Genomic DNA, 13,394 nt, shown 5'->3' with positions numbered 1-13,394 from the left:
TTTAAGACTCTTATTTCAAAAAAAAGTAAAGGGCGAGACCTTTGAATCTTCAATCAAAAAGACTGCCTATTCTTTAACTTCGATTTCGAAAACGTTCTGGAAGAAAGTTTCAAATCGCATTTTTTTCCCTAATGTCATTAAAGATGGACGGCAATAGCGTTTTAAGATTGAAATTGAAAACAATTTCTGGAGATAAGGCCACTAGACCTTCTCTTTATCTTCTAACATCATCTAAGTTAGTCTAAAACTGCATTTTTGAATTACATGAACAAGTTTATCATTGTTGGTAGAGTCGGTAGGGGTTGCCGTTTGAATGCAGTTGTCTAGGTGTTTGTCAGTGAGTTTCTCTACACTTAGTTTTAATGAATTTCATAGCGGAAAAGTTGAATTTCGTATATAGATATGTAGCAGTGCATTTTATAACATAATGACCACTTGACATCAATGTCGCCTAGTGAAAAAAAAATCTCTCTCAGAAGATGCGAAATCAAACCACTGGGCGATCTCAGAAATTCAGAATGTTCTTATTCATTATTTTTTCTAAATTGCCGTTTTTGGCACTTGATTGAAAAAACTAGTGAAACGCGCTTTCCCCTAAAAGTTAACAAAGATAGCCTGCAGTCAAGTTTTTACAATTTCAATGGGAAGTCCACAAAATCTCTCCTCTCCCAAATAAACAAAAATCGTCTAAAATTGTGTTAAAAAAATTCCGGGAAAGGTCACCCAAACTCTCTCCCTCTCTCTCTCTCTACCCCCCAACACATCACAAAAAATCGTCTACAACTGTATTTGTATGACTTTAATTCCGAAAATTTTGCAGGGGAAAGTTCCTCAACCCTCTCTCTCCAATGCCATCGAAAATTGTCAAAACTTTTGAATTTTTGGAGCTTCAATTTCGAAAAAAATCGCCGGAATCGAAAACTTTTTCGAAAATGGCGTTAATGAGGGCTTTCAATTACGTTTTTAGAACTTCAGTTCCGAAAACATTCCAGGGGAGAGTCCTCAATCTCGATTCCTTCTCCTAACGTCAATGAAGAGCCACTAACTTATGTTTTTGAAGTTTCAATATTGAAAATTTGAGGGTTTACTCCGGACTCAATCCCTCCCCTTTACGCTACCAAAGATGGCTAACCATCGTATTTCAAAGCTCCAATTTCCAACAATTTCCGATGGAAGGTTCCAAACCCCATTCTTTCCCCCTACGTCATAAAAATTGGCTTACAACTGCGTTTTTGAGACTTCAATTTCTAAAAATTTCCGGAGAGGAGCCCCCATGTCTTTCTTTCCTCATCTTTCAACATCATTCAAAAATTGTCTAAAACAGCGTTTTTGAAACTCCTAACATCGAAAAGTTTCTGTTGAAAAGTTCTGAACCCCATGTCTTCTGCTACGTCATCAAAGATGGTCTACAATTGCGTTTTTAGGAGTTCAATTACAAAAAAAATTTCCGGCGGTTAGCCCCCGAACCCCTTGGTTTTTAGCAACACTAAAATTGCGTTTTTGAAGCTATCATAAAACAACTGGGGAGAACTCATGTCTCTCATCTTTTCCTTCAAGAACACAAAGATAGCAAATAATTGTGTTTTCGAAAATATACCCTTAAATTAAAAAAAAAATTCCGGAACGGGACCCCCAAACCTCCTTTTTACTTGTTAACCACCAAATAGTCTAAAAATGCGTTCCGAACAAAATTTTTCGGGAGAAAGCCTGCAAACACTCCTTCCTTTGCGCGAATATTAAACAAAACTCAATCAACAAACAAATCCAAAACTATCTTCAAATTTTATTTACAAATGCAATTTTAGTATTTCATTATGTTCGGTAAGTAAACTGGTAAAAAGAGATGCCATTTTGTTGCTGCAACCTTTCTTTTATAAAGGAAAAAAACAATTGAAGACCTGAATAACAACTGAAAAAACTTCTCGAATTTTCAAACGAATCAAAAGTTAAAGGGTTTAATTTAGATAATAGATCCAGAATATTAGTAGAAACTCTTTTTTCAGTTTTTTTAATTCTTGTGTGTGTGATACTCAAAACACTTATAACTTTCATTCAAACTCTTTGAGCGAAGCACATTACACATTATTCGGGGGGAAAAAAACATGCTACAAATTTTTAACTTTTTCAAAAATTTTATTTTCATTAGTCCACCTCCCTCCCTTAATGAATTAAACAATCGCCCCTCTCAACAAGATCGTCTGGATCCACCACTGATCGCTCCTCTAAAATGATCGTCTATATCCCCTTTCCACGATCCCCCCCCCCCCCCCACATTGGCATGCGCCTTCAGAAAAATTGGGGTATGCGCCTTTTTGAGGACCCAGTCCGACCCTGAATGCATGTATACTGGTGTTGATATGTTTACTAATAACAAAGCTGAAAGTCTCTCTGTCTGGATGTCAGGAGGATATCTGGATCTCTGTGATGCGCATAGCGCCTAGACCGTTTGGCTGATTTTCATGAAATTTGGCACAAAGTTAGTTTGTAGCATAGGGGTGTGCACCTCGAAGCGATTTTTTGAAAATTCGATGTGGTTCTTTTTCTATTCCAATTTTAAGAAGAAAACTATCATAAGATGGACGAGTAAATTACGAAGTTATCATAACGTGGAACCGTAACATGGGCACAAGTCAATTGGAGAGATACGAAATTATTATAACATGGAACCGTAACATAGGTACAAGCCAATTGGCGAGAAAATTCACCATACATTATTTGTAAATATACAGCCGAACCAAAAGACCTTTTAATTTTCCTATTAAGGGCAAAGCCGTGCGGGTACCACTAGTGTTTAATAAAGTGGGGTTTTTTTTGCAGTGGCAATGACGTCATACTTTATATTCAGTAAGTTAGCGCCCTATAGCCAGGGCTAAGGCACAAATACGTGAAATACACCACCAGCTCAGTCATTTCCAGCCGAGGACTGCAGTCTCGTGCTTATTTGCACTCATCAGCCCGGCATAGGAAAGTGACTGAGCTGGAGATGGAAAACCTCTTCAGATGGAAAGAAGTTTTCCATCTCCAGCTCAGTCACTTTCCTATGCCGGGCTGATGAGTGTTAATAAGCACGAAACTGCAGTCCTCGGCTGGAAATGACTGAGCTGGCGGTGTATTTCACGACGTCATACTTTGTTTTTCATATTTTTCTCGTAAACTATGGATCGTACAGGAACGTTTCTTCGGGCAGTTTTTATATTCTCCCAACGAGGAAACTAGCTGTGTAGAGTTTAGACAGTTGTTTTGGGACACCCTGTACATCTTCTGAACATACATTTGCGAAATTCTTATACTTGATTAAATACTGAGTAACGCAGTTCTGCATTCATCAAAACTTACATATTCCAGACAAAAAAAAAAAGAGAAAAAAATCAAAACTTACAGGAGATAAAGCTGTAGAATGAAAATAAACAGGAGTCGGTAACTGAGTCTTGAGCTTTTCCCATTGGAGAGATTTCAAGTTAATTTTCCAGACATCAGAAAAAATTTGCGAGCCATCAAGACCGCCACAAATGAAAACATCTAAAATGAAGAGAGTAAATATTTATTTTTTAAACAACTAAGATTAATACTTAAATGTTAACACTGATTTTATAACTCACACTTGGCAAGTTAAATCCAAATGAAATAATAAAATAAAAGCAAACAATGCTAATAGTTCTAGCATTGTTTGCTTTTATTTGAGTAGATTCTAAACTGCAGATGTATAAGGCAAAAACAGCGGCCGTAGAAAAATACATTACTTACCAAACAGAACCATTGATGGGAGGTCATTGTGATTTTCTAAAATATTTCCTTATATAGCAATTTTTTTTGACCGTTCTACAAACAATAATTACGGACAGCAATGCAACATTGTTATTATAATTTACTTTAAATGTAAATTATTTTCGTAATGATATCTAATGCCCCTTCTGGTGAGATGCAATGTAGGTCTGTGTGAGAACTACGTTTTTTTCCCCACAGCTGTGCAAAAACTTGAAACTAGCGCTTGTAAACCGCTTCTTTCACGTTTTCTATTGAGCAACAATGAAAAGAAACATGGAAATAAGCTGAATTTGCTGTTACCCAGAAGTTGCTGCCTAGGGCTATGGCTCCCTAGCTTGCTTCCCCTAGATCCGGTGCTGATGTAGGTAAGGTATGCTTTGCTAAAATTTACCTTTCAGTAAACTTCAGGATTTCATTCAAATCAGAATTTGTCCAGAGAGGATTAAAACACACTGAAACACATTTAATTGCTAAAAACATAAAAATGAAAAAAAAAAACTCTTTTAATTCACAAAAAATTGAAACTCTTTCACTGAGCACTAATGAGTTAACTTTAACGTTTTGAGAAGTCTGAGAAAGCTCCTCCCATGAGCAACTTCAGTTTCATATTCAGAACAGAGTGCAAAACTCCTGCAAATAAGATCCTAATAAGGCTTTGGAATGCTATGCATATCTAAGAATTTTTGAGCTTTTCACAAGTAATAAATATGGTCAGACCAAAAAAATAAATATAGGAACATTATACTCTGGGAGATATCTCTTAAACACAAAACAGTGTATTTAATTTATTTTTGACTTGTTGTGTTTTTAGTGATATTTTTATGATACATTAAGTCTTTGTTCATGTCTTTATTGACTTTTTTCTTTTTGACATATACAGGGAAAATCTTATAAATAGGGTTCAAAATAGTGGTAGAGACAACGTTCTTATGACCAAGCAGTAGAAAATGTTCAAAGCCCAAAAAATGAGCATCCTTTACACACATGGATGTTCATTTGATAAAGTTTTTTTTTTGGGGGAAAAGAGGTTTCATTTATAACACACACATACATGTATGCATACAAGAGGGATGCACCCCCTTCTAAATATTGCAAAGCCCCTCTTCAAAATACGAGGAAAATACCCCTCAGAACAGCCTCCCCCTCTAAAAATTACAAGGGAATATGGAAGTACACCACATGTGAAACATTATATCATTTTTCAATTTTAAACGATTTTGACATGAACTGTTTCAGGAAACTCACCACTTCCTCTCTGTACACATCCATGACATTTTCTTGCAGGAGGGTAAACTAAAAGCAAAACATTAAACAATATTGAATTAAGGTATTGTAAATATAGTTCAGGAACACATATTTGGAATCTAGAAAACACAAAAATCCAGAACTGCTAGTAAAAAAAGAGAGATTTCTTTCCATTTTTCAAGGGCCACCATATAGGGGGGCAAGGGGGGGGGGCTCAAGCTTCCCCTTTGAAATTAGAACTTCCTTGCTTTTAGTACTTTTTTTATTGCAAAAATGTGAAAACATTTCTTCTCCAGCTGTTAATGAATAAGTTATTAAAAACATCAAATTCTAATAACTCTAATCTGCACTAAAATCAGTTTCCATGGGGAAAATATCCGAGTCCTCTCCCCCCCCTTTACAATTTTGCATATGGGCCCCCTTGCCATTTTTCTTAAAATAATAGGAGAGACCCTTTTTCCAATAAAAATTTTAACATAAGCAATGCAATTTAGAAAAAAATTAAAATGAATTTGAGGAATATTATGAAAGAAATTAAATCCTGTGTGTGAGGGGGGGGGATTAATTTACTACATCCTATGAGAAACTGGAAACTCCAAATTATCTGAGTTTTGATGCAAGCAACAAAATATAAACAATGAAAAAAATAGCGTTTTAAAAGCAGAAGTCTTAATTTAGTTATGGTATATACTTACTTAAAAGTCTTGCCAAGAAAAATGGGAAAAACTAAGAAACCTACGCAAAAATAAAAACCTCTACTTTCAAAGGAAATTGAAAAGGTTTTGCATTTTCTCTTAAAAAATTAATACATTTTTTAAACTAGTGAAGTGATAAAAGAAAAGCAAAACTAAGTTTTCCTGCAATCAACAATAGAGAAATTTCATGAAATCGGAATTCAGTTTCTCCCCAGCTTCCCTGAGGTCCATCATGTAGGCGATCAGAGAGGGGGGGGGGGATCAATTAACCCTCCCGGATTTTAGAAACATTATGTATTGATGCTTTTTTACACATATTTTATTGTCTGAAAAGTCTTCGGGTGGAGCAGGGCGGGGGGGAGTCTCGATGGGTACCCTAAGCCTCCCCCCCCCCCGGTAATTTTTGAAATGACAGGGCTGCCTTTCCCAACAGTAGGAGTTTTTTCTGTTATTAGTCTTAAGTAAAAAGGCAATGTAAAATTATATCAGATTTTGCTTTTTCTTCATGGGTTCAGTTGATAAAGCTGGGCAAAAATAGGGAAAACATCCAATTGTTGCTACTTCGTAGGTGCATAACTTGGTGACCAACTTACATCTTATTTTTTCTTGTTTGTGCGAAATTTTACCGCCTATACAAGAGTAATATATGATAGCAAAATGAATTAAAATTGAATAAAACACAGTAAAAATAAAGGAGCAAATTATACGGATTTTGATGCTACACATAAAATATGAACAAAGACAAAAATGAAAAATGTGAAGTCTATAAAGAGATAAAAGGGGAAATGAAAGATAAAGTTTAATTCCAGCATTTTTTATCAGGTGCATGAGGCGTTTAATATTTAAGTAAACAATATTATTATAAGAAAAATTAAATGCCTTTGTGCAGAAGAGTAAAGTCAAAAATAACAAAATCTGCAAATTTGTGCTTTTCTGACGTTGTTATTTCTTACTTAATATTATTATCATTATTTGCAATTTGAAATAGACATCAAAACTCATATAATTTGGTAGTTTTCACGTATTTCATAATAGTAAATAATCAATTTTGTTTCTGCTTTCATCCAAACATGCTTCTCCCCTCTTCACTTGACTTTTAACATTAAGATTTAAAAAAAAAAAAAAAACATGGACGCATACCATTTGGTGAAATTTTGAAAAGGGGCAAAATATCAAAAGCTACAATACATTCTGTATTTTTTGAGTTAGAACTTAAAATTTGGAAAATTCAAAAATCCCGAAGGATCAGTGCTGAGCATTTAAAATTTTGTGTCCCGTATAGTACATTGAAGTAAAAGAAGAATAGCGAAATAGATACAATTCAAATTCAATACCATCGGACGAAGCACAGTATCTCCAAGTGTTAGTAGTTAAATTAAGCACTGGAATCTAGAAAACAAGATAAAACCAATATAGTACACACAACAGCAATTTAATAATAGATAAATAAATAGATAAATAAATTAAACTGCAACGAAAAAATTTAAAATGCAAAAAATTGATAGGCACCTCTTTGAATCCATATGTTTCAGAAGCAGTTCCTCCTCCAAATACGAATATCTGATTATCATAAACAGCAATTTCATGTCTATATCTGCAAAAATTTTAATTACGTTATTAAAAACAAACAAAAAGTCATCAAAAAAATTTACTAAACTTGCAAATACAGAATTTAAAATGTAACACTTCAATGACAGCAATAGGAAACAAATTTCAAAAGGAAAGATAAATTTCATTCAGTTTTAATTCGTTTTGTTTCTTAAGTTGTCATTTAAATCAAATCAATCATCATTTATCTTCAGCTTCAGCATATTAAATCACAAAATATTTTAAGAATTTATAGCTTTGGATTGCATCATAAAATATTGTTGAAAAAGTGAACAATCTCAATACTTACATGTGCATTTCGCACATGAACATACAATGTGCATATAAGCTAAGAGGATCATAAAGTGTAAATAGGAAAGGCGCCTAAGTGAGAATGAGAATAGGTTAGCAACCCAAACACAAGTATGAAATGAATTTTTCTAAAAGATCTTATATTTGAAAGTATACATGTGAGTGGGTTTTAAAATGCAAATGCAACGATTGTTTACTAATTTTACCAGCACAATGAAAATTAAAACGATTAGCTCATTGTTGTTAATTTTAAAAGCTAAAAATTAGAGAGACTTTGCATGAATAAATTTAAGGACAACTATTTGAATCTAATAGGAAATTTCAAGACACAGTAAACTCACGATTATCCGCTGAATAGGCTGACACAGTAACCGCACATAAGCAAAAACTGCGGATAATCTGAATAATAGGTAAAGCATGACATTTCGCGTATACAATATATAGCTAAAGAATATTAATAACACTCTCAGATTCATTTAAACTATAATTAAAAACATTACTATGTTGCATCTTTTCAAAAATATTCGGACACATTCAATTTTTAAAGTCATCTGTGAAAAAGCTTTGTTTTTGTTATTGTTTTACTGCTAGGAACTTATCCAATGTTCTTATTACTGAAAAATCCCTTTTTAAGGAATCTCAATGTGTCAATGAAAACTTGAGAGATATTTAATTAATTAGTAACTAAAGAGAAAGCACAAAAATTTGGGAGTCTCCCGAATGAGACGGAAGAGTTTGTAACTATGATATATGTATAAACTATTATGTTGTGGCTATCATGAAACTTTCTTCTATATCTTTCCTATAATTCTGATCCCTCCCCGTACTTGACGAGGAAGCAATATTCCCAGCAAAAACAATATTACGCATGCAAAAGCTTGATGACCATCCCAATGTCTGAATGGACAACAACAGCATCTATTAAATTTTAAAAAATTTTGTGCTAACTTATCAAAAATGACCTCCTAATCCCGAAAATCTAATTCTTTTTCCACGCAAAAAATTCATTTATTACTTATTAAGCATTGTAATTGCCCTAGAAGCGCCGCGAGAAGAAACGATCCCTGATTGGCCTGACGTCAGACGTGCCTCGCACACCACGCCTCTCTCCCTCGCACTACGTTTTTCAATGGGAGTTGAACGCTGATGCTCTTCTAAATTTCCTTATTTGTTATGTACATTCAATATGTTGAATGCATTTTCGATTTGCAAAGATTATTGTACAATGGAACAAGGATTCTAGAAAGCTGACATCCACAATTTGCAGAAAATAACGTTACAAACTAGCATTTTTTTTGGCTGAAATCAGGTGTGAAAGTGGATTTTTTGGTATATTTTTTAAGTTAATGCTTAATAAATCTTCCCTTTCAAGTACAATGTTTCTAAACATAAATTTGAAAATTTATGGCATTGATTAACTGCAAAATCCTATTCAATATTGCTGCTAACTCAGAAAAAAATTGTAAGCAAATTTTAAAAAAACGAAACACGTTATTTTAATGCCAAAAACATGTATGCGAAACGAAAACTAATTGATAGGAAAAGTACATTAGAATATCCGAGATGTTGCTTGATGCAAAATGTGATTTTTCAATCAGTTCTAGTTCAATTTATTTTTCAAATATTCAACTTCTTCAAAAAAAAAAAAAAAAAAAGCTACAGATGGTGGACAAAGGATGTAAGAACAAAAATTACAAAACTGTTTCATTTTGAAAACGTTTTTGTAAAAATATACATTATCATAAAAAGGAAATATTTTGGTATTCTTACTTGTCAGAGCTTACAGAAAATTTTATTTATTTATTTTTTTTTCCGATTTTAATTTACTCTAAGAGCATTTGTTGGACATATCAATCATAAAAAAAATAATAATTACAATTTTAAACAAAAACTGAAATTGAATAAAATTTAACTTTAAGCTTTGGTAATTTTCGTTATTGTAATTTTTTTATACTATTTTAGCACATTTTTTCTATTCTTAACATTAATGCAAAAAAAAAAAAAAAAATGTAGTTTGAATAGAACCTAGGACAGATAAACTATTAAAATAATTTTTTGTATAAATCAATGTTTAAGCAAAATTAAGCATGAAAAAGTCATATATTGCTTACAAAAAGAGTGAAGTTTTTTCTTATTTTTGAACATTAAAAAAAAAAAAATGTTAATAAATCACTGTTTATAACTTTTTAAAAACATCTGTATTTGATGTATGAAGTTAATTGAATTTCTGCCCGCATTAATATGCTTTCAAAGCAAGATCAATTCCTTGATTATAATATACGTATCATGTTTCATGTTTGTGTGATGCCTTCTGTTCATCTAAAACAAATGTCACAGGTTACCATTGACCACCTGCAGGTGTGCGATCTTTCAAAATTCTTGGAAAGTGTCATTCCTTTTAATTTGTACATTCTTCACGTCCCTAGGGTAAAGTGGGAGAATTCACGAAAATTTGAACAATAGCGCTAGCGCAGAGGGAAAGAACAGAACAGTTCGTTCTAAATATACAACGGATATTTTTTTTTGCTGAAGGAAGTGGTTTGGAAGCTGATAACATTCAACCATGTAATGATCTCAAAAAAACATATTTTTGACAGATAAATAAATGCAAGAAATACCTAAATAAATACCCTAACTAAACACAGAAGCACCCTACATAAAGCGCACGGAGATCGAAGAAAGACGTTAAGCTCCTGCGAAGCGAGGCACATTCCACGTCACTTCTCGGAGAGTCGTGTGACTCTCTGTTTCAGAGGAAAACAAAACTAATCAATTTTTAGTTGTAAATAACTTCTAAAATATCGCCTTGAGTTGGGACAAAAAGTATTTTCTGGCGTTTTTAGGTCAATAATTCTGAGTGTATTAAAATTAGAAACAAAAAATGTTGCTGTTGTCCATTATTGTAAAATCAAAGCAAAGAGCGAAAATTGAAAGTTATTTTAAAAGACTTGTTTAAATTAATTACAAAAATTTTATTTGTTAACAAAGATAAGATGGCAACAGTTAAAAATTTTAAATCCTTCTGAGATAATATTTCCGATTATTTCCATACAATTAAAATCATGAGAAATATGCAGACGACAGTTTATTACTATTTATCTTTCTTATTGTATTATCAATAAAGCTATTTTTATTTGCAAAAAAAAAAATTTAAAAAAAAAAAAACAGCACCTCTTGGAGTGATTGGCGTAAAAATTGAACCAACGCCTGTTTATATACGGATTCACATTTATTCCAAATTTCATCCAGAACATAGCATTACTTCTTGAGATATGGCACTCACAATGGAAAAAAAAAAACGTTCGATTGTGGCACCTCCCCTTTCAGCTGTTGACGCCAAAATAAAATCAGCTCTTATATCCTCTAAGGACTACTTGTTGATAAATTTTTGTTTGATTCCGTTCGTTATTTCTTGAAATGAAGCAGTCACAATTGAGGACAAAAAACGTTCTATAACTCAACCCCCATTTTAGCTATTGACACCAAAATTGAATCAGCACCTGTTCCTGTTAGGGGCAACAAATAGACCAAATTTTGTTTGATTCTGTCAGTTACTTCCTGAGTAATAGCAAGCACGCATAACTCAAGAAACGTTCCATTGCTCCACCCACTTTCGAGGAATTCGCGCAAAACACCAATGGGCACAAGTTCCTATAGTGGCACATATGTGTACCAAATTTCGTTTGATTTCATGCGGTAGTTTTTGCTGTAGAGCGGCCACAAAAAACTGGGCGCACACATACGTGACTCACACACACATGGACAGACACACACAGTCAGACAGTCATTCTCCAAAAAGGGTCGAAATGGACTCAGCACATCTCAAAACGTTCGAATCCATCAAAATTTGAAATTTGAAAATTTGCACGAATCCAATATTTTCTTCTATATATTAGATACAGAAGAAAATAAAAAAATTAATGCACATTTAGAAAAATAATAGATAACAATTATCAAAAAAAAAAAAAAAATCAAATGATTATTTATTTGAAAATGAATGATTGACAGCTACATTCTAATAACCAGGAACAATCATCTACTCATGTATATCCTAGTGTGGTAAGAAACCTGTACCTCAGAGCCAGACTAAAGTAAGTTATATTATTGCTACTTTACAGGCAATTACTTACAGAGCAAAATAACTTCTCATCTGATGCATATAAAGAATGGGGCTCTTGCTCTTTTATGCCAGTAAATAATCATAAATGGATATTTTTTATAGAATTACTTTGTGATGACTCGATGAAGGATAATTTTCTACACATAAAGCAGTAATAACATGAAAATTGCCATTTTTACTTTCTTCTATATCTAATATATAGAAGAAAAATCGTGCAAATTTTCGAATTTCAAGGGATTTGAACGTTTTGAGGTGTGCTGAGTACATTTCGACCATTTTCGGAAAATGTCTGTCTGTCTGTGTGTATGCCCGTGTGTCACGTATGTGTGTGACTAGTTTTTTGTGGCCGCTCTACAGCAAAAACTATCGCATGAAATCAAACGAAATTTGGTACCAGTATGTGCCCTTATGTGAACTTATGCCCATTGGTTTTTGGCGCGAATTCCTCAAAGGGGGGTGGAGCAATTGGACGTTTCTTGCGTTATGCGTGCCTGATATTACCCAAAAAGTAACTGGCGGAATCAAACAAAATTTGGTCCATATGTTGCCTCTAACAGGAACAGGTGCTGATTCAATTTTGGTGTAAATAGCTCAAAGTTTTTTGTCGTCGATTGTGACTGCTGTATCTCAAGAAATAACGAATGAAATCAAACAAAAATTTATCGACAAGTAGCCCTTAGAGGGTATAAGAGCTGATTTTATTTTGGTGTCAACAGCTGAAAAGGGGGTTATACAATCGAACGTTCTTTTTTTCCATTGTGAGTGCCATATCTCAAGAAGTAATGTTACATTCTGGATGAAATTTGGAATAAATATGAATCCTTATGTAATCAGGCATTGGTTCAACATTGGCGCCAATCGCTCCAAGAAGTGCTGATTTTTTTTTGCGAATAAAAATAGCTTTATTAATGCAAGAATAAGAATGATAAATCGTAATAAACTGTCGCCTGCGTATTTCTTGTGATTTTAATTGTATGGAAATAATTGGAAATATTATCTCAAAACAATTTAAAATTTTTAACTGTTGTTATCTTATGTTTGCTAACAAATAAAATAGTTCAGGTTTGGCATGTGCAGAAAGGACCGAGACGCAATTTGCACTGAAAAAGCTGGAGTCTCTGGCCAAATACCTGATGTTTGGATAGATCTGGGTTCTGTTTCCCAAATGGTTAGAAATAAGTGTGCATATACAATCACATTTGTGGCTTTTTATTTTCAAAATAAAATATTTTTTAATTTAAAAAAAATCAATAGAGTAACATGCCGAGGGGCTGGATCATGGTGAAGATCTTCTATTTTGTCACTTCCAATTAATGTCCACTCCCTAGTTATGAGGTTGAGGCAATGAGCTGTCATGGAATATGTGTATCCAGTCGTTCCTCCAATTGCATACATTTTACCATCGTGAACAGTTATTGCCTATAAAGCAAAAATGTATTAAATATTAAAGGTTGAATTTCTACGTCACAACATACAGTATAACCTGGATTTATCGATTGTCAAGAGACTGGAAAAAGTTATCGTTAAATCAAGGATATTGTGAAATCGAGGAGCATACACATTCAATACAGTCAAATTCAGACCAGTGAACTGAATCATTAAATTGAGGAAATTGCTCAGTCAGGTCTTGTTAAATCAAAATTGCACAGTATAATTAAAATATTTTTTTT

General features: G+C 33.4%; 1 protein-coding gene across 1 annotated transcript in view; it reads right to left on the bottom strand.

Annotated features, from left to right (window-relative positions):
- LOC129229913 (kelch domain-containing protein 10-like) overlaps nt 1-13,394 on the bottom strand; it is a 41,137-nt gene that overhangs the window by 1,994 nt on the left and 25,749 nt on the right. The window contains exons 5-9 of the mRNA XM_054864294.1: nt 12,989-13,143; nt 7,215-7,299; nt 7,040-7,094; nt 5,011-5,058; nt 3,380-3,519 (exon numbers count right to left, since the gene is read on the bottom strand). Coding sequence (XP_054720269.1) covers nt 3,380-3,519; nt 5,011-5,058; nt 7,040-7,094; nt 7,215-7,299; nt 12,989-13,143 — 483 coding nt within the window. The remainder of the gene's footprint in view (nt 1-3,379; nt 3,520-5,010; nt 5,059-7,039; nt 7,095-7,214; nt 7,300-12,988; nt 13,144-13,394) is intronic.

The sequence above is a fragment of the Uloborus diversus genome, chromosome 9, assembly GCF_026930045.1.
Source record: "Uloborus diversus isolate 005 chromosome 9, Udiv.v.3.1, whole genome shotgun sequence".
Classification (NCBI taxonomy): Eukaryota; Metazoa; Arthropoda; class Arachnida; order Araneae; family Uloboridae; genus Uloborus; species Uloborus diversus.
The sequence above is the reverse complement of the archived record's forward strand: the minus strand, read 5'-3'. Positions and strand labels throughout refer to the sequence as shown.